General features: G+C 52.7%; 7 protein-coding genes across 7 annotated transcripts; 4 read left to right on the forward strand and 3 right to left on the reverse strand.

The window, feature by feature from the left end:
• Positions 1-561: 561 nt before the first annotated feature.
• Positions 562-2,423, forward strand: N7532_011432 (cytochrome P450; the record flags this gene model as incomplete). Its single annotated transcript, XM_056623923.1, has 4 exons — positions 562-768; positions 830-1,272; positions 1,344-1,728; positions 1,800-2,423. 4 exons carry the CDS (start codon positions 562-564, stop codon positions 2,421-2,423), a joined length of 1,659 nt encoding a protein of 552 aa, XP_056468911.1.
• Positions 2,424-3,466: 1,043 nt separating this feature from the next.
• Positions 3,467-5,184, forward strand: N7532_011433 (CRAL-TRIO domain-containing protein; the record flags this gene model as incomplete). Its single annotated transcript, XM_056623924.1, has 4 exons — positions 3,467-4,396; positions 4,452-4,493; positions 4,550-4,649; positions 4,703-5,184. The coding sequence occupies 4 exons, from the start codon at positions 3,467-3,469 to the stop codon at positions 5,182-5,184; spliced, it is 1,554 nt and encodes a 517-aa protein (XP_056468912.1).
• Positions 5,185-5,306: 122 nt separating this feature from the next.
• N7532_011434 (uncharacterized protein) lies at positions 5,307-5,984 on the reverse strand (the record flags this gene model as incomplete). The annotated part of the gene is made up of 1 exon (XM_056623925.1): positions 5,307-5,984. The coding sequence occupies one exon, from the start codon at positions 5,982-5,984 to the stop codon at positions 5,307-5,309; it is 678 nt and encodes a 225-aa protein (XP_056468913.1).
• Positions 5,985-6,912: 928 nt separating this feature from the next.
• On the forward strand, positions 6,913-9,337 carry N7532_011435 (OPT family oligopeptide transporter; the record flags this gene model as incomplete). The annotated part of the gene is made up of 2 exons (XM_056623926.1): positions 6,913-7,734; positions 7,793-9,337. The coding sequence occupies 2 exons, from the start codon at positions 6,913-6,915 to the stop codon at positions 9,335-9,337; spliced, it is 2,367 nt and encodes a 788-aa protein (XP_056468914.1).
• A 694-nt stretch (positions 9,338-10,031) lies between these two features.
• N7532_011436 (SH3 domain protein) lies at positions 10,032-12,177 on the reverse strand (the record flags this gene model as incomplete). Its single annotated transcript, XM_056623927.1, has 2 exons — positions 10,032-10,691; positions 10,750-12,177. 2 exons carry the CDS (start codon positions 12,175-12,177, stop codon positions 10,032-10,034), a joined length of 2,088 nt encoding a protein of 695 aa, XP_056468915.1.
• Positions 12,178-13,448: 1,271 nt separating this feature from the next.
• Positions 13,449-14,971, reverse strand: N7532_011437 (putative cell division protein kinase (Ctk1); the record flags this gene model as incomplete). Its single annotated transcript, XM_056623928.1, has 5 exons — positions 13,449-13,649; positions 13,712-14,554; positions 14,613-14,715; positions 14,783-14,890; positions 14,946-14,971. 5 exons carry the CDS (start codon positions 14,969-14,971, stop codon positions 13,449-13,451), a joined length of 1,281 nt encoding a protein of 426 aa, XP_056468916.1.
• Positions 14,972-15,195: 224 nt separating this feature from the next.
• N7532_011438 (uncharacterized protein) lies at positions 15,196-18,335 on the forward strand (the record flags this gene model as incomplete). The annotated part of the gene is made up of 8 exons (XM_056623929.1): positions 15,196-15,231; positions 15,317-15,409; positions 15,502-15,587; positions 15,660-16,381; positions 16,448-16,833; positions 16,887-16,966; positions 17,028-17,172; positions 17,193-18,335. 8 exons carry the CDS (start codon positions 15,196-15,198, stop codon positions 18,333-18,335), a joined length of 2,691 nt encoding a protein of 896 aa, XP_056468917.1.
• Positions 18,336-18,653: the final 318 nt, after the last annotated feature.

The following is an 18,653-nucleotide window of genomic DNA, read 5'->3' on the forward strand; positions in this document are numbered from 1 at the left end:
GGGTCCGTTTAAGTACAATGGCAGCCGCGGAGCCTTCAGATCGGGGCTCAATGCGCAGATGGACAGGTGGGCTTCCTTACCGGGGAAGTCCACACGCCTCCCACTGGCTCTTGCGTCTGTTCGCTCTGCATGCCCAATAGGGCAAGCAGGACGTGCCCATGTGATTACCGTTCCACCTCGCTTGACTCCGGAGTCCCTGGCGCGACTGTATTGGCAGCCCTCCCAAAACTGTTGGGACGCGCTAATGACGTTCCCCGCATTATTCGATCGTCCTGCTTGGCGCTCTTCATGTGAGTCTCGCTAGTACCACACCTTAACGTAGTATGTTGTTGGTGTTTACCCAGTGACACATTGAATGATTCCAACAATAATGAATCTGCCTGGCCAGAGTTTATGTTTCTACTCACAAACTCAAACAATACATCATGACAGGATCTCAGAAGCCGCATGTGATGGCGTTGGATCGTATAAATCTCGCCCGGTCGAAGTACATAGTACGGTAAATAGAGGAGAGCTTCAAGTCGCACGAAAGAAATATATTATCTGCTGAAATCTCGCAAAATGTCCACTGCTAAAGAGCACCTCGTGCTCTTAGTCCCTCCCACTGTTGTTGAGACTCTTCTAATTATGGCTACCGGCATCACCACCGAGCGACCAGCCACCATTTTCCTCTATGCCCTGGGGGCTAATTTTGTCTTGATGGCCATATGGAATATCTTCATATGGCCATTCTTTCTCAATCCACTGAGACATCTTCCTACAGTTCATGTGCGAATGCGCTCGATATACACATGGTTGATGGTTATATAATGTATTGACATTACTCTAGGGCCCTTTAATTGGCGCAAAAGTATTTCTGCGTCATCCTCGCGGCAAAATCGCCGTCGACTGGCTACGAACTATCCCAAATGAAGGCCTGATTCACTTCCGAGAGGCTCTGAACTTCAGCTTCCTTATCGCGACCAACCACCGCGCCCTAATGGACGTCTTGCATACAAACAGCTACGACTTTGTCAAGCCTCCTGGTGCCAGAGCATTCCTTGCTCGTGGGCTTGGATATGGCCTCATTCTTTCGGAAGGAGACGCTCATCGTGCACAGCGTAAGGCTGTCACTCCTGCGTTCACGATCAAAAACATTCGCAGCATGTACCCCCTGATGTGGAGCAAGACTCAGCTCTTCCTTTCGGAGGTGGAGAAGGCGATCAAGCTTGACCCGGCACCGGGCGAAAAATCAGGGCAGGCAGGCTTTGTGGAGATCCAAGGCTGGGCAAAGTAAGTATCATCATCCGAGTCTTGTGTCTCTTGACTGTGGTATCAAAACTGATCCGTTTTGTCAATCTCAGTCGCTTGACCTTGGACATTATTGGCCCTGCGGCCATCGGCCGGGACTTCCAATCCCTCGAGAACGAAAACGATCCGGTGTCACAGAACTATAATGCCATTTTGAAGCCATCTGCTGACCTGTTGCTCCTTTTTGCTGTGTCGCTTGTGCTGCCTCAGTGGCTCGTGAGCAGCATCCCTTGCAAGGCAAACATTGTCCTTCCACGAAAGGTCAAATATCTGCGAGCGGTATTCCACGACATTTTGCGTGAGAAAAGGCAGCAGCTTGCCTTGGAAAAGAATCAGGACAAAAATGTTGAAGGCGATATTCTCGGCACGATGATGCGAGGCGGGGAGTTTACTGACGATGAGCTGATTGACCAAATGCTCACGATCCTGGCGGCTGGGGTATATACCTCCATCTTGATTTTCCCCGACTTCGACATAGTTATGCTAACATGATTATTGTTATTACCTAGCACGAGACTACTGCAGGCGCTCTCACCTGGTGCTGCTACCAGTTGAGCATCCAGCCACACATCCAAGACAAGCTGCGTCAGGAAATTCGCGGAACAATTCCCTCCCTCAACGCCTCCGTCTCCTGGCAAGTCCTCGAAGGAATGCCCTACCTTAACGGCGTCTGTCAAGAAGTCCTCCGCCTCTACCCGACAGTCCCCATGACAGGCCGTGAAGCGATCCGTGAGACAACAATTGCCGGAAAGAAAATTCCCAAAGGCACAACTGTCGCGCTCTGCCCGCAGGCCGTCAACCGCAGCTTCGAATTCTGGGGCGAAAATGCGGACCATTTTCTCCCAGAAAGATGGATCGATACAGACCCCGAGACTGGAAAGCAGTCGCCTAACAAACACGGTGGCGCGTCTACGAATCTCGCCCAGATTACTTTCCTTCATGGATCGCGTGCGTGCATTGGGAAGGATTTTGCCAAGGCCGAGTTCAGATGCGCCGTTGCAGGACTATTCGGACAGTTCCAGCTTCAGATGAAGGATCCGGGACAGAAGATCACTTTTGGCGGAACCCTTACCAGCCAGCCGATTGAAGGCATGCATCTGAAGTTGACCAAGTTGGAAGGGTGGGAGGTATAAGTTGGTAACGATGATAATGATGGGGTATAATAGCTTAGAACATCTTGAATAATTTACGAGTCGATTGGAATTAATGAGGTTTTCTTGCAAGTCTAAAGCGATTTGCAATGTTTTCATCCGACGTAGTATGTTCCATCCGATCTTTCAGGTAACTGTCACGTGGGATGGGCATGGCATGATTGCTGTCATCCCAACCTCTTTTTCCTCTCCCCTGAGAACTTCAGCCTAAGCAACTCTCACTCTTCTGACATATTTTCGACTTTGAACGGTCAACTGTTATTGTCTGCGATTCTCTGCAAGTTTAAAATGCCAACCATAACGGCTTCTGCTTTATCTACGACCCCTGCACCAGGATGATGCGAGGTAGTCATTCACCTGAAATGATCATTACGCTGACTGAGTTCATGACTCGGAACGTCTGATAGTGCTTCTGGAACTACGAGAAGGCATGATGCCTTATTGATAATCGAGACTCGGTGCGATTTGATTGGCGAGCAGCATTCCCCACAGCGATTTACCGACGGCGATGGCGGCTGCCCGTGACGGCCAGACCTGGCGAGTTTCATATGTTGGGACAACTGACAAACACTTCTTCAGGTCAGTCATAGAGCCAGAGACATGCCTAAGAACAGTGCCGCAGGAAAGACGACCGGCGTTGATGCACGTACCACATCCCCGCATCGCAATCACGGGGTTCTCCACCTCGCTAGGGGGAATTCCCCGGGGCCAACAGGGATTCGAACAATCGGTTCGCGTGCACGGCCAAGGGGAGCCATGTCCCGGGCGCTAACGGGCGATCCACTGGGACTAACACCGAGGTAGCTGGCCCCGACTGCCCCTGTGATCTCGATCAAGAGGGGCTGGCCGAGGCAGCCCTAATTTGAACCCGTTTCGTTCATGTGGATCGCTCAAATATGAGACAGCCTTTGGGAAGCTGCAATTTTGATGACACCGGGGTGCCCGCAATATTTAAACGCCGATTTTCCTGATTACAATCGAGAAATCGAACATTGTCCTGTATACTATTTCAAAGTTTGCACACCATGACTATCACACCCGATACCTCGACCGGGTATGTCCACAACCTCACGTCCGCCCAGGACGCGAAGCTGCGAGAATTGTGGATTATGCTTTTCACCTCAATCTCCTCTGTGTTGTCGGCGGTATATGAAGTCCCTCTTCCCAAGGGCCCACCCAGCAAGCTATTCGGGGCTTTCGAAAGAGTGAAGGAACCCACAGTGGATGCAATTCTTAGTGCACTCAAGGGAGAAGACGATAAAGATGCCCACAAGTTAAACGGTACCAATGGCACAAATTATACCAGCGCAACTGATGAGACCAATGGCGATAACAAAGAGCAAAAGTCACTCGACAAGGTAGACGAGCTCATGAACGATGACGCCCAGAAAAATATCAAGACCGAAATGGCCACCCGAAAGGTCTCGCCTGAGCATTTCTCCGTTGTCTTCGATCAACTGCGGAAATCCGGTGTCAGTGAATCCGAAATCAACTCAATGGAGCAAATCCTGTCCAAGATGACGCCTCAGGATATGTGCTTCGCCATTCTGAAAATGGCCAAGCAGGAACACCCCGACAGCTTGCTGCTACGCTTCCTACGCGCCAGGAAATGGGATGTCGGAAAGGCATTCTCCATGCTGGCCACAAATATTCTCTGGAGGAAACAGATGGAGGTCGATGATGATATCTTGCCCAAGGGAGAGCTGCATGCCCTCGAGCAATCCCGCAATGACAAGCTCTCTGCCAAAGAGAAGAAAGAGGGCCACGACTTTATCCATCAACTAAAGACAGGCAAGAGTTTCCTACATGGGTTTGATAGACAGGGACGACCAGTCAATTACGTACGAGTCAAGATCCACAAGCCTGGAGCTCAAAGTGAGGAGACTCTTGAACGATACATTGTTCATGTCATCGAGTCAACTCGATTGATCGTGGTTCCTCCAATCGAGACAGGTGTAAGTCAATGGCTATTACAAGATACGGATGAGATTGATACTGACCATTCTATAGACAATTGTCTTCGATATGACCGGATTTGGCTTGTCAAACATGGTATGTGTCTCCCACTATGAAACCCCGAGCATCGGACTGACCGTTCGCTTCAATAGGAATACCAACCAGTGAAGTTTATCATCAAATGCTTCGAAGCCAACTACCCGGAGTCGCTTGGACAGTTGTTAATTCATAACGCACCCTGGATCTTCTCAGGTGAGTACAAATACCTTCTAATTTTTCAACTGTCAAATACTCACACCCCCCAGGTATCTGGAAGCTCATCCACGGCTGGATGGACCCTGTCGTGGCTTCGAAAGTACACTTCACCAAATCCGTCAGCGACCTAGACAAGTACATCTCCCGCAACCAGATCCCCAAAGAGCTCCGCGGAGACGAGAACTGGGAGTACGAGTACATCGAGCCCAAGTGCAATGAGAACGAGGTCATGAAAGATACCGAAAAAGGCGATGCCATCATGTACGAGCGTTTGATGATTGGCATCAAGATGCTCGCCGCTACAGCTGCATGGATCTCCGCTACCACATATGCGGATTATAAAGAGGATACTGGTAATATCGAAGAGATCAAGTCTCGACGAAACACGATTATCGAGGACTTCCGACAGAACTACTGGAAGCTGGACCCTTATATTCGGGCGCGGGCGCTCATTGATCGGTCCGGTGTTCTTGAAGCCGGCGGCAAAGTGAAGGTGACCCCGGAGGGAGCCAAAACAAATGGCTCCAAGTAAGGGGATGATGCCGAGATGGTAGTTGATGATTTCACCTGATTCCATTATAGCCATTTCATGTATAAACCGAAATGAAACATTGCTAGCATATAATTATATCCACCGTTTATACTTTGTCATATCTACTTGGTGCCCAATTCACGAATCATTGCCCACATCGTAAACGCTTCTGCCGAGTCCCAGAAGCCCTCGGGACACCTCTGACTGCCAACTGTAACAAACCCCTGCTTCAACCAGTATTCACCAGAGTTTTCCTTGGCTACTCGGATCATAATTCGTGCGGGTGTGTCGTCTTTCCCACTCAACTTTCGACGTCGGATGAGTTCTTCTTCACACACCCTGATCAAACGGCCAGCGATACCTTTCCCGCGGAAACGAGGGTTCGGTGGAATGGCGACGACTGTAAGCTCGTAGTCTCCAGGACAAGCATGTCCACGAAAGATTTCTTCAACTTGATCGTTAACTAGCTCTTCTGTCGAATCGTCGCTGAAGTCATCATCGTGTGGCCGCCACAATCCGTCGTCTTTCCATAACTTCATGCTTGCAGTCCCGACCACTTCGGCGGGAGAGTCAGGTTCTCCAGAGGCGAATGCCACCGCCGTGAAGCCATCTGGACCCAGCTCTTCGGTGAGACAAGAGTCGGATCGGAGCCTTATTTTGTCTTCTGAGAACCGGGTCTTATCCGTGTGCATGACAAGATAGCTCGCGTTGATCATCCGGGTCAGATCTGACAGCCACGGCTGCGTTAGCAGCTCGGTCGACGTGAAGAGCGCGATGTGAATGGTTGGTGCAGACTCCATGGCTCTACTGTGGTGGTCGGACCCGTCAAGAGGGGTAAAGAGAGCTAAAAGTGCGCGTAGACGGGATGGATGAGGTTAAGCTGAGCATCTTGGTACATCAGTGGCAATTAAATTCTTCCCTACATAGGGCAGGATGGGGTTTATGGTGGGGGTTTGCTACACACATACACTATCCCTCTTGCGGCAAATGAGTCACGGAAAGTGTGTCGACCAGGATGGACTTACTGCCTTAGGGTACACTCTGCCTGGCGCATCCATATTTATCCCCGGTTTCCATTTGTCAAGTGGGGCCTGTCAAGCTGCCTGGCGGAGATAACCGATCGATGCGGTCTCATGTCTTGTTCGATGCTATTCCCAGGCTATGATTTCATGGTCGCACTTGGGATAAAACAAAGCATTTTTACGAGGAATGCAATCAGTTCAGTTTAGCCTCTCGACTTATAAGCTCCAACTTTACCTACCTGAACTTAATATATTGGTATTGACTAATTGCACCAGTTGCTTGAGATGTCGTAGAAGGTCCAGAATATAACTTGGTCACTTGTATTATCTGATCTTGCAATTAAACCCGACTGTTCTTATCTGATCCTATAATTCGATTCAGCCCCTCTAGCCATCCAATAGACTCGTCCCAATGCCCCAAGGTCACGTTCTGTACTCCTAGCGAAGAATAGCGCAAGGGGCACCATCACACCGCTCATGCCTAGTTTTTATGACTATCTAGAATAATAGAAATTATTTTTTACATCAAAATCAAAAGAACAGTTTTTACTTCAGACCCTACCTTCAAGTTAGTTCTGGTGCCTTGCTTGGAGCGGGTGACGTCAGGTGATCTTATCGCGCCCGGGGGGACTATCACGCCTTCGCTCCGCCGGCAAACACTCCCCATGACGGATCTGCTGGGCCGATGAATTACCAGACTCTCAGCATGGCAGGCGATGCCTCCGAGCCCCTGCACCATACGGCAAACCGGCCGTCATCACCAGACGAGCTGGCAGACTCCCTCGACGATGCGGTGCCGAACACGCGAAGTCCGATCACCTCCGCACAGAGCTTCACTCCCCGCTCGCTCATCGTCGGCCTCGTTATCGGCGCCCTGATTACCTTTTCGAACACATACTTTGGTCTACAGACAGGATGGATCAGCACAATGGCCATGCCGTCGGCCTTGATCGGATTCTCGGTCTTCAAGGTCCTTTCGAAACACCTGTCGTTCCCGTTCACGCCGATTGAGAATGTCTTGATCCAGACCGTGGCTGGAGCTGTGGGAACGATGCCGCTTGGGTGCGGATTTGTGGGTGTCATCCCTGCTCTCGAGTTCCTGCTGAAGGACGGCGAAGATGGGCCGAAGGGTGATGGCGGGGACGGGGAGGGTGGCCCTCTCAGACTGGGCTTCTGGAAATTGGTGATTTGGAGCTTGGGAGTCTGTTTGTTCGGTGTGGTATTCGCAGTTCCGTTGCGAAAGGAAGTTATCGTACGAGAGAAGCTGCGTTTTCCGAGTGGCACCGCTTCGGCCCTGATGCTACGGGTCTTGCACGGCGCGGGCAAGAATGAGAAGACGCCTGTGCCAACCCAGCTGCGAAACAGTGAACCGGCCGATCAAATCCGAGCTCCTGCACAGCCGCATGAAGAGCAAGAACAGGATCTTCTGCTCAAGAACACCGATACCGAGGATCAGACGGAAGACAAGGAGGAGTGGCGATCAAAGATGCGTTTGCTGATAGGTGCCTTCGTGGTGTCCGGTGTATATGTGAGTTTCAATCTCAGAGAAACTGTTAAAAAAAAAGAATTCTTACTGATCTTATTAGACGCTTTTCTCCTATTTTGTGCCTTTGGTCCGGGATATCCCATTATTCGGGGTGACCCTGGCCCGTAGTTGGCTTTGGACTCTCAATCCGTCGCCTGCCTATATCGGCCAAGGTATTATCATGGGACCTTCCACGTGCATGCACATGCTTTTTGGCGCTGTCTTGGGCTGGGGCATTCTCTCACCGCTGGCGAAAGCTCGCGGATGGGCGCCCGGCGCAGTAGACAGCTGGGAGGACGGGAGCAAAGCCTGGATCGTATGGGTTTCGTTGGCAATCATGCTTGCAGACTCGCTCATTAGCCTCGGATGGCTAGTTGCAAAGCCATTGGTAAATCGCGCTCCAAGATGGATAGCGCTATTTCGATCATCTCGACTCGGCCGATGGATTTCATTGAGACTCCACTCTTCTGAATCTCACCAGCATTCGTATATCAATTACTCTGCGTTGGACTCTGACCGGCAGTCGGTGGCAATGGAGGATCATGAATCGCATAATGGCCACTTCGTGAAAGCCACGAGCGAGGATGAGGATGCTCCACCTTCCCAACTTATTTCCACCCGCACGGTCGTGATTCTGCTGCCGCTGACCCTGATATTGAACGTCGTCTGTATGCATTTCGCCTTCGGCGAGATCATATCCCCAGCCTTATCTACCCTCGCCACACTTCTCGCCGTCGTACTTTCCATCATGGGCGTCCGAGCTCTAGGCGAAACAGACCTGAACCCAGTATCCGGGATCAGCAAATTGACCCAACTTCTCTTCTCTCTCGCAACACCCTCATCCCGTTTCTCTCGCCGAACGGCACTCGTGACGAATCTTTTAGCGGGTGCCGTCTCCGAATCGGGTGCTCTCCAAGCAGGCGACATGATGCAAGATCTCAAAACAGGCCACCTGCTCGGCGCTAGCCCCAAAGCTCAATTCTACGGCCAAATGATTGGCAGTCTTGTCGGCGCTGTGCTTTCCACAGCCGTATACAAGATGTATGTCAACGTCTACGAGATTCCTGGCGAGATGTTCCAGACACCCACGGCGTATGTCTGGATCTTCACAGCTCGTCTCGTGACAGGTCAAGGTCTCCCCGATATGGCGTGGCAGGCGTCCCTTATCGCGGGCTTTGTTTGGGTGGCTCTTACCGCACTGCGTATTGCAGGTGCCTCTCCTACTTTTGCGCAAAATGATCAGCCCCCGGCTTGGAGATCCTGGATCCCCGGTGGCATTGCCGTTGCTGTAGGTATATTCAATGTTCCTTCCTTTACCCTTGCGCGAGCCATTGGCGGTGTCATTGCTTGGTGGTGGTCTCGGAAGCACGCGGCGCCGTCAAACCGTCGCCCCGGTTCTGCCGGATCTGTTGATGCTGCTGGCGACTCTACTAATGTCGAGGGACGCTCTGTCCGAGACCAGACTGCGTCTACTATCCAGGCGGCTGAGAAGGCGGATGCGGCGTCTTCGACAGTTGTTGTCCTGGCCTCTGGTCTGATTTTGGGTGAAGGTATCATGAGTATTGTGAACTTGCTCCTTGCAAGTGGGAAGGTCCCTCACCTTTGATTGGTTGCTTTGACTGTATGAAGGCATTTGCATCGAAAGCATTTTTCGGGAACACATTTTCATTTTTCGGGTAGCATACAATGCACTATAGACGAGGTACTCTATAGTTTTTCGGGTAGCATACAATGCACTATAGACGAGGTACTCTATAGCTTCTCGGTCTGTCTTTATTGTTAATTCAAAGTGATGATATCTGGGGTAAATAGACATTGAGTTTGGTGTTGTGTAATTGAATAGGGTTGTATGATTTAATATCTAAATTTGATATGGACTAGGAGATCACACAAAATGTTACAGGTCCAGGGTATTTGACTCATCACCGAGTCATTCGCAATAACGATCCATCCATAAAGATACTAGGAAGATGAACAAACATATTTCAAGTAGGAGAAAAGTAATAGATGAAGAGAAAGGGGATGGGGCAGGAGAAACAAATAGGTGCAATCGACTTCAAGACATGATTAGATCGGATGCCAGGAAGCCACCGGAGGCAAGGGGAACTCGCAGGTGATAAAAGGATTGTGGTACAAGATGCTGAATAAATGGCAGTGGTATGTAAAGGATAGGAATTTCGTTCGTTACGGAGTCGTACTAGCAGGCTCGTTTCCGTCCAGCGGGGACAATTGTCAAGACATTGCGATGTCTTTGTTCTGCGGGGCGTATGAAGACTCAGGCATATTGACGAGTTTCACATCTATGCCTCCTGGGTAGCAACAGGTTTTCTGCTGATGGATCCGGTGGGAGAGCTCGAAGGCGGCGCTGAAGTTGGAATGGCCGGGAGATCACCTGTAGGTGCCGGGGCGGGGGGCTCCGCAGCCAGAGGACTGGGCTTAGGAGCGAGAGTGGCGCCGACGGGAGGCAGAGAAATGTTGCCGGCACTGTTGCTGCGTTGGCGCTGGGCGGCAGGCATCGCGGGACGCTGCATGCCAGGAGGACCGTAAGGTCCCGGGCTCATGGAGCGAGGGACTGGTCGAATTGAGGGGCCGGGGGACATGGAACGCGGACCAGGTCGTCCACTGGGTCCTGGGGACATGGAGCGTGGGCCCGGCGACATAGGTCGAGGTCCAGGGGACATTGAACGAGGGACGGGGAATCCAGAGGGAGACATAGAATGGCCTGGGTAAGGAGCGCGGGGGGTCGGACCGGCAAAGCCAGGACCGCCGGGGGATCGAGGGCGACCGTCACCAGGGTAGAACCGTCCGGGAGGAGGCATACGGCCGTTAGGACCCATAGGCGGGCCGCGAGGGCCAGGTCCACCCGGAGGCGGACGTGCACGAGGCTTCACAGGGTGTGCAGACAGGCAAGACCGTGGAGCCACTCCTTGCTGGGAACGATCAAGGCGTACACACAGAGCCTAAAACAGGGGTTAGTAATTGCCTTCACGTTAGCTGATATTAAAAAATGCAACTCACCCATCCATCATCATACTCATGAAGCATTCGCACCAAGGTACCGATGCGAAGACCCAATTCGTCTTCCATCGAGGGGGTGAAGTCCATTTGCACACGGTGAACATTGTTCGCTGGTCCAGCCTCGGCGCCTGCGACTGCGCCCATTGCGGCAGCTCCACCAGCAGCAGCCATTGCCGCGGATGAACCTGATTCGCCATCGATGCTAACAGGGCTTGGAGAAGAACCAGGAGCATGTTGAGCATCCGACTCAGCCGAAGCAGGGCGGCCTGCTTGACCACCAGCAGATTCGTGGGATGCAACAGCCGCGGCGTCAACGGCAGCAGCACCCGTAACACCTACGGCAACAGCCGAGCTCGAGGTACCGGCGGGGTGCGCCTGGTCGACCGGGCTGAAGGGATTCACGGGGTCATTGAATGGGTTCTGGCTGCTAGTAGCCGACTTGGGCGGAGTAGGAGGTGGCGAGTTGCCAGTCAAATTGCGCGAATTCGCTGCTCCTGCACCCATAGCTGCGCCGGCCGCTCCAGCTGCGGTGGTAGTGGCCGGGTTGAAGGAGGAGCTGTTGCTCAGATCAGGGGCGAATTGGGTAATCGGGCGAACATTCAACACAGGAGGAGTCGAAGGAGTCGAGGGCTTCACCGGCGGAGGGGGTGGAAGGCTGAATGCCTTCTCGTCCATCGGCTCGGCAAGCTCCTTGCTCTTCTTCTTGCGGATAAAGAAGAAGATCAGGGCGGCAAGCACGCCAACACCAAAGATTACACCGATGGCGATACCGGCTTTGGCACCCGAAGACATACCCGCAGAGGCAGCGCTCGTAGTTGAGGAGGCAGAGGCGGCGGAGTCCGTGGCCGATGGCGTCGAGGTTGCTGCTAAAGCATTGATATCCTTGCTCGTATCAGCCGCGTTACTGGCAGAAGTCACGAAAGAGGACGCCGTCTTGTGCGCCTCGGCGTTAGTCTGAGTAGTAGTATTGACCTCGGTGATTTTGGTGGCCTCGGGCTGGTTCTTGGCGGTTTCCGTAGTAGTGCTTTCGATTTGAGTGTTCTTCTGAGTGTTGTTCTTCTCAGTATTGGTCTCGGTATTGTTCTCCGTGTGCTTGGTTTCTTTGGCAGTTGCCTTCTCCGTATTGGTGGCCTTGTCGGTATTTTCCGAGGTCGAAGTACGAGTCGCAGCCACAGCAGGACCGACACCCACGTTGGCGTTCTTATTGTTCGTCGCAGTCGCCGTATCAGTGTCGCTATTGTTGTCGCCGCCGCCGTTCACCATGGTCTTGAAACCTCCCACCGCATCATCGAAGTCATGCGAAATAGTCTTGTAAACGTAGACGATATCGTCGCCAAAGCCTCGCTCCTCCAGAGACTCGTCCAGTGCCCGCGCCTCGAGGACCTGCGCGGGGCGGTGGATGTTGTGATGTGCATGCCCGTGCACCATTTTGAATGACGGTGTTGCTGCCCAGGTGTCGCAAAGCGGTCGGGTGGTGATAAAGCAACAATCGGTCCTGATTAGAATCTCAGGTCCAGGCCAGGATTCCAACGCGAGTCGGACGATTCCGAGCACCGCGTCTGTGGTAAGTAAGCCCACCGCGTTATGTGGAATGTGGATAGAAAGAATGGACAACCGGAGATCGAGCACCGCACGATAACCAGTCGAGAGAAAAGAAGGGACAACGACTTCCAGGCCGTAAAGGGAGGGTGTGAGAAGGAAAGACGTCGAGCGTAGGCCCCCAACCAAAGACTGTCCAGGCGTGAGTTTCCAGTTTCCCACGAGCAAACGAGCAGATCGATGGGGGACCCTGACCCGGTATTCGGGCGTATTACAGGCGCACTGCTAGCCGGATCTGGGCGGGATCGGAGGCGCTGTGTGTCAGGAGTGGCTCGTAAATGACGGTACCTGGTAATTGTGTCACGGAAGATGAGGCCCAATACGAGGTGGTCGAGACCCGCCGTGGTCGTTCTACTTTTTCTACTTTGCTGCATTTCTTGACGATCCACGGCTGCGAGGCCTGAAATTTGATCCATCGGGAATGTGTCTCATCGTGATCTAGAATCGGATCGCGCAATGCATTCCATAGCGATCTGGCTATCCAACTCTCAGCATGGTTGTATTGTACATTAACAACTTGTGTTCCCGAATAGCCGGACCCTACCGCATGGCCCCCATCTGGTGCTTCGCTAAGAACCCTGCACCCGCGGGGCACAGACTCCATCGCCCAGCTTGGCGTGGTGGTTTCACCTTCCTGCAACGTTCATTTGCCCCGTACCTGGCAGCCGTAATCTCCGATTGCCCCGAACCCTCCAATTGTCCCAATCCACGATCATGCGTGGGGCCCTTCACCCTCCATCACATTCATCCACAGGGCTGCCGAAATGACCCTCAATCAAGCCCTAGGATGGCACCATGCTCGGCTGGGTTATCATCGGCACCCATCATTCCTAGCCTGAGTCGTATGGTGGCTATATTTATGCCCGGTTATGCTGGGGTTCCATCGTAACATCTGTCGACTGTGGTCTTCGGGGGCCGCCACCTGATGGCAGCCATACCACCATACCGCCGTCCCGCCTGCATGCCTGCGTGAGGCGCTCCTTGTTGCCCTCCGAGGCTGATGCACGGTTACAGGCCACAAAATTGTGGCTGAGATGAAGTTTCAAGTCGTTCATAAATTAATGTGTGGAGAAATATGGATGTCGGAGGGCCTGACGAAATTAACCTCCGTCCCATGGTAAGCCATTGGACTCGCGGTCGCTTACCTCTTCAGCGGAAAACCGTTGGCGGCTCTCATAACAAACCAAATGACTTGCCAGATCCCGCCCGTTAGATGAGGAGCCCGGCAGGATCTCGTCCCAGGATTGCGCTGGGAACGACTGGAACTCAACCTTACCCCAGTCGGGTAACTGAACAACCTCCTATATATTCCCCGTCAGCGTTCCAGTCTTCTTGGTGGTTTCTTTTTTTCGACTATACTGACCGACCAACTGTGCTCATTTGGCGTTCCTAAAGTCTTGAAGATCGAGAAAATGAGCGACAGATCACTTCCCAAGGGCCCGGGCTCAAACAACTGCCCGTGACCGACCGTGATTGCCTCTGCGACGACGCATCCTGCGGCCCACTGATCCAGTGCTGTTCCGTACCCCCTATAACCGAATAAAACCTCGGGGGGCCGGTAGCAAGTGGTCCCGACATCTGTGATCTTCTGGTCTGACGGCTCGGAGCCCGAGTCTCCTTCCTTCCAAGAAATCCCAAAGTCGGCTAGGTACGCCGGCCCATTTGGCGAGTCCATTAGGATATTAGAGGGCTTGATGTCCCGGTGGATGATTCCGAGCTTGTGAATGTGATCAAGGGCCTGGAATAAATCGCGCAAAATGTTTCGTGTCTGAGTAGCGGTAACCATATCTCGCCGCATCAAGTGCTCGAAATCATACCGCAGGAAGGGAAAGACCAGCACCAGGCGGCCTCCGCCCAGAGTGAAGGTCTCGATTAAAGGAATGACCCGATCATTGTGTGCTTCTCGCAGTAATCGAGCCTCCCGCGGAGCGTCATGAGGAGCCGTCATAAGACGCGGGATGGTGATCTTGATGGCTCGCACGGTGCCATCTTCGGCTGTTGATTTATAGATGGTCGAATGGAGGCCATCAAAATGATGGAAACACGATGTGTACGGACCAAACTTCTCGCCTACTGTTGGCTCTGATGACAGTTCTGGCTCCTGGGTGTCATCTTGTATTTGGTCCGAGCTGGTGATGGTCGGCGTCGCAAAATTAGTCGTCTCAGCCGCATCGACGGCCTGTTGGCACATGCGACTATATTCTCCCTGAAACCGGGAATGAGCGCGTCAATTTTCGACTGTGTCAGGGGCAAATCTGACACACCTTGGAATTAGCTTGATTGTAGAACTCCGTCTCCTCTCGCCTGGCCTGCACTTGAGCCTCGGCGAAAGCGGCCGGCGAAGACGTCTGTTGATAGGCGGTTGTACTAGATAGCGATGAGAAACGACAATCAGCACACAACGAAGGCACTTGGGTGGCAATTGACGACGAACAGAGACTGAATGGCCTTCAGGCGATCTGTGAATCCAAGGTCCTTCCTCCAGTCCATCGTAGTTGACTTCACTGCGATGGCAGTGGCAGTGGCGGCAACAATAATCCTACTAGGGTAATCCGCAACAGCAACCGCAACACGATGAAACGAGAGCAGAGACAAACCGTGCAAACACCAGATATGATGTCATGTGACCGCAGAAACTGGGGTCCAAGAGTCACGGGGGTGCGCTGCGCTGATTGGCGCCCGTCGCCAAGCAGCCCTTCCCGTCGTCATTCCATCCCCATGGCCGCCCTCGGCGACACCCTGTGATTCCGGCAATCATTGAATCCCCCGCACCGTCTTCTTCCCTGCGCGCTGTCTTTCGTCTGAGCATGCGCTTGTTGCGCCGTATAGAGACCTGATTGAAGCACCATGGAACTCTCTCGGCAGGAGTACCCGGCATTGCTGGTATGCTTGTCTCCTTGGGCTCACTGAGCTCTAGCTTGTCCAACAACAATGGCCGCTGACTTCGAAATGCTCTTCCATTGATCAGGCTACTCTGCAACCCAGCCAGGCTACCACCATCCTCAATGATCGCATTCGAATTATCAACAGAATCCATGCGGATATCGCGGACTTCCTCCAGGTATGCCGACCCATACCTCGCTCTTGCCAGGCACCGTTCGACTTCACATTCCTGGAAGATGCGTGGACTAGCGCTAACTAGGTGGTTACTAGGAACGCCGTCGTCTCGAAGAAGTATACGCCCAGAGCTTGCGCAAGCTAGCGCATCGCCCCCAACTGGACAATGGCGCTGCACTTGGGTAGGTTGAGACATTTCAGGGAGAACGCTGTCGATTTGTCGGCGACAATTCGGAATACTGATTGTTATATAGAATCTTCCAAATTCCCTGGCAGCGCATCATCAACGCCACCGAAGCCCTCGCCGTGTCGCACGAGACCCTTGCGACAAAGATTGAGGAGGATGTGGAACGGCCCTTGAGGGAATACAGCACCAAAAATCGCGACATGCAATCAATGCCTGGAATTCAGAACAATCTGGCCGGGCTAGCCAAGAACGTCGAGACTGCGCAGAAGAAGGTGGACAAGGCTAAGAGCAAAGGCACCAAAGGCGCAGACAGGTTGGCCAGCGCGGTGGCTGAGGCGGATGAAATTCAACAGCAATGGGAATCTCGTGCCCCCTATGTATTCGAGCAACTTCAGGCTGCTGATGAAGGCCGACTGAACCACCTTCGTGATGTTCTCACCCAACTCGAGACGCACGAAGTGGATCAAGTCGAGCGCGGTCGGCAAGCTGCGGAGAGCTGTCTGAATGTTCTTCTGAACGTCGAGACAGCAGACGAAATCAAGACATTCGCTGCCAAACATGCTGGCACCAGGATGCCTCTCTCGCCGGTGACATCCCGGAGACAGCCCTCTCAGGCGGAGACCCCTCCTGTGGCTCCTGCCACCCCAGGTACAGTCTCAACACCCCCGGTGGCTGAGCCCCTTGAACCTCCTCCATCAATCCAAGACGATGCGGCCAGCCAGCGCTCGGAGGCGATGCAAACACCTACTTCGAGATCGGAGACGCCTGTGGCTGTTCAGACACCTCCCGGTAAGTACGCCCGACCATCCAAGGACCTCTCATTCGCGACTGACATATTTGGATCTTGCTTTTCAGCCCCGGAGCCGCATCCTCGAAACACCCCCTTGGGTGGCCTGAGGCGCCTCGGAACGGTCATGAACCGCCGCAAGAGTGTGATTGGGCCATCTGCTGGAAGCTATGAAAGAAAGTCAGAGAAGAAACATCGAAGTCCCTTCGCTCCCTTCAAGCGAAGTGAGTCTTCGAGAGATATGCAAATCCCTGAATCTCCTCCAACCACTGCATCGGCGGAACGTCCGGGAACGTCCCTGACTGAGGAATCCGCGCGCAACCCAAGTGTTTCACAAGATCGCACCGTGTCAGAAGCCATCGTCCCTACACCAATCTCCCAGCCGGAGCCAGGTCATACGAATGGCAACCCACCGGAGGGTCAAGCTGGACTTGTTAGCAATGGCACCACTCAGGTATGCATTAGCTCTTAGGCTGCCGTGCTTATTTTTACTGACCAGATGTTCAGGGCCATATTGATTCCGAGGGATTCACTGAGCGACCTTCTACCATCGATGAGATAACTCGCGCACAGAGGGAAGCATCTGGGTATGTGAAATCGGGACGTGTTTCTATAATTAACGAGTTACTAACGAGAGAATATTTATAGATTGGAGGACTCTGGCATGAACCTCACAATTCGTGATCAGCCTATCTTTGAAGATGAGAGCCAAGCCAAGCAGGCCATGGATGATATGGCGAACACTCTCCGCATGGCAAGTCATGGTGCATCGCCTTTCTTGATAATAGACCAGGTCTAACAATCTTCTTACAGCGAGCTCCGATGCGGCGAAACGCAGGCACTATTCGCGGCCGACGAGATGTGCGGAACACGGTATTTGTTCCGAATCCCTCTAACGAATTGGCAACAACCCAGGCCGCGCCAGAATTATATGCACCGTCTTCTCCAATTAAGCATGCCCCGTCTCCTAGTACTGCGACAGAAGACCATGCCATGTCGGACACTACGTCCGTTCGCTCAGGACATACTGTCCACGGCCCCGCGCCGACTATTCACCCTGAGCTTCATGAATCCGGTCTGAATGCATCTATCATTGAGACTGTCAGTGCATGGTTTTCTGAGGGCAGCGTAACAAAGTCAATGGTGGTGGGAGAGTTGGCATTAGCCCATAATGCTACCGCAGGCATTCCAACGGATATCTCACGCATCCGTCTCGACAATTTCCCAGTGTTGGAAAAGGTTGCTGCCAATCCGCACTTTGTCCAAGAAGTCACCAAGGACGCGACAGATGAGAAACGCGGCGAGTACGATATTCAGCTGGGCAGTATTTCCCGACCGATTCCCACCGTTGCCTTCAAGTACCAAGTGCACTTGGATCTTACGAACCCATCGGCCTACTGCCCGGTAATCTTTAAACCAGCTTGGAACTTGCAAGAGTTCCAAGCCAGTGCTATCATCTTCTATTCCCTGAACCCTGCCTTTATCTCGCAATCTGGGGGACCCATTACTCTCAAGAATGTCGTCCTCACCGTGTCTTTGGACACTGCTGCCGAAGACGAAGCCACCAAGCAGCCACGTGAGTCAGTCGCCCATGCGACTAGCGCCGTCATGCACCCGAACTCAGGCGCCACCTTCCGCCGCAAAACTTCCACCGTCACCTGGAAGATCCCCGAGCTAGAGGTAAAGCCACCCGGTGCTGGGGAAGAGGGCAAGTTCCTTGTACGCTTTGCTACTTCCACTCCCGGCCCTCGCAAGGGCAACGTGGAGGCCAAGTTTGAGCTTCGCACCGTCGAGACCGGCTCCAGGTTGGGCATTAGTCGTGCTAGCTCGGACGCTGCACTGAAAGAGTCCGATCCTTTCTCCGATGCCGAGGCACCGAGCCCTGCTTTTTCTACATCCTGGCAGGAAGTTCCGACGGTTCGCAAGCTCGTTGGTGGGAAGTACGTTGCTGCTTAAATGAGCTTTGCATGGCCCCTCAGACTTTCTTGTCCGTGTATACCCTGTTCCAAAGCTTGTTTTGATGTCTGTCTGGTTTCGAGTAGACTGAGTACAAGATGAAGGAGAAAGGCTGAGGATGATTATGTTTTCTTTTTCCTATTCGTTTATGCCTCTCACCCCCAGTTTTCCGTTCCTTGCAAATAGCGCCTTTTTGTCTCCTTTTCTTTTGTAAGTTTGTTTGTAACTAGACATTTCAATCTCGTATGTACGCTGCGATGACTGAATATTGTCCAGTTTTGAATGGGATTTCTTTTCCTTGTTTAACCATTCTACATA

The sequence above is a fragment of the Penicillium argentinense genome, assembly GCF_028826775.1.
Source record: "Penicillium argentinense strain IBT 30761 chromosome Unknown utg000011l_segment0_segment0, whole genome shotgun sequence".
Taxonomy (NCBI): Eukaryota; Fungi; Ascomycota; class Eurotiomycetes; order Eurotiales; family Aspergillaceae; genus Penicillium; species Penicillium argentinense.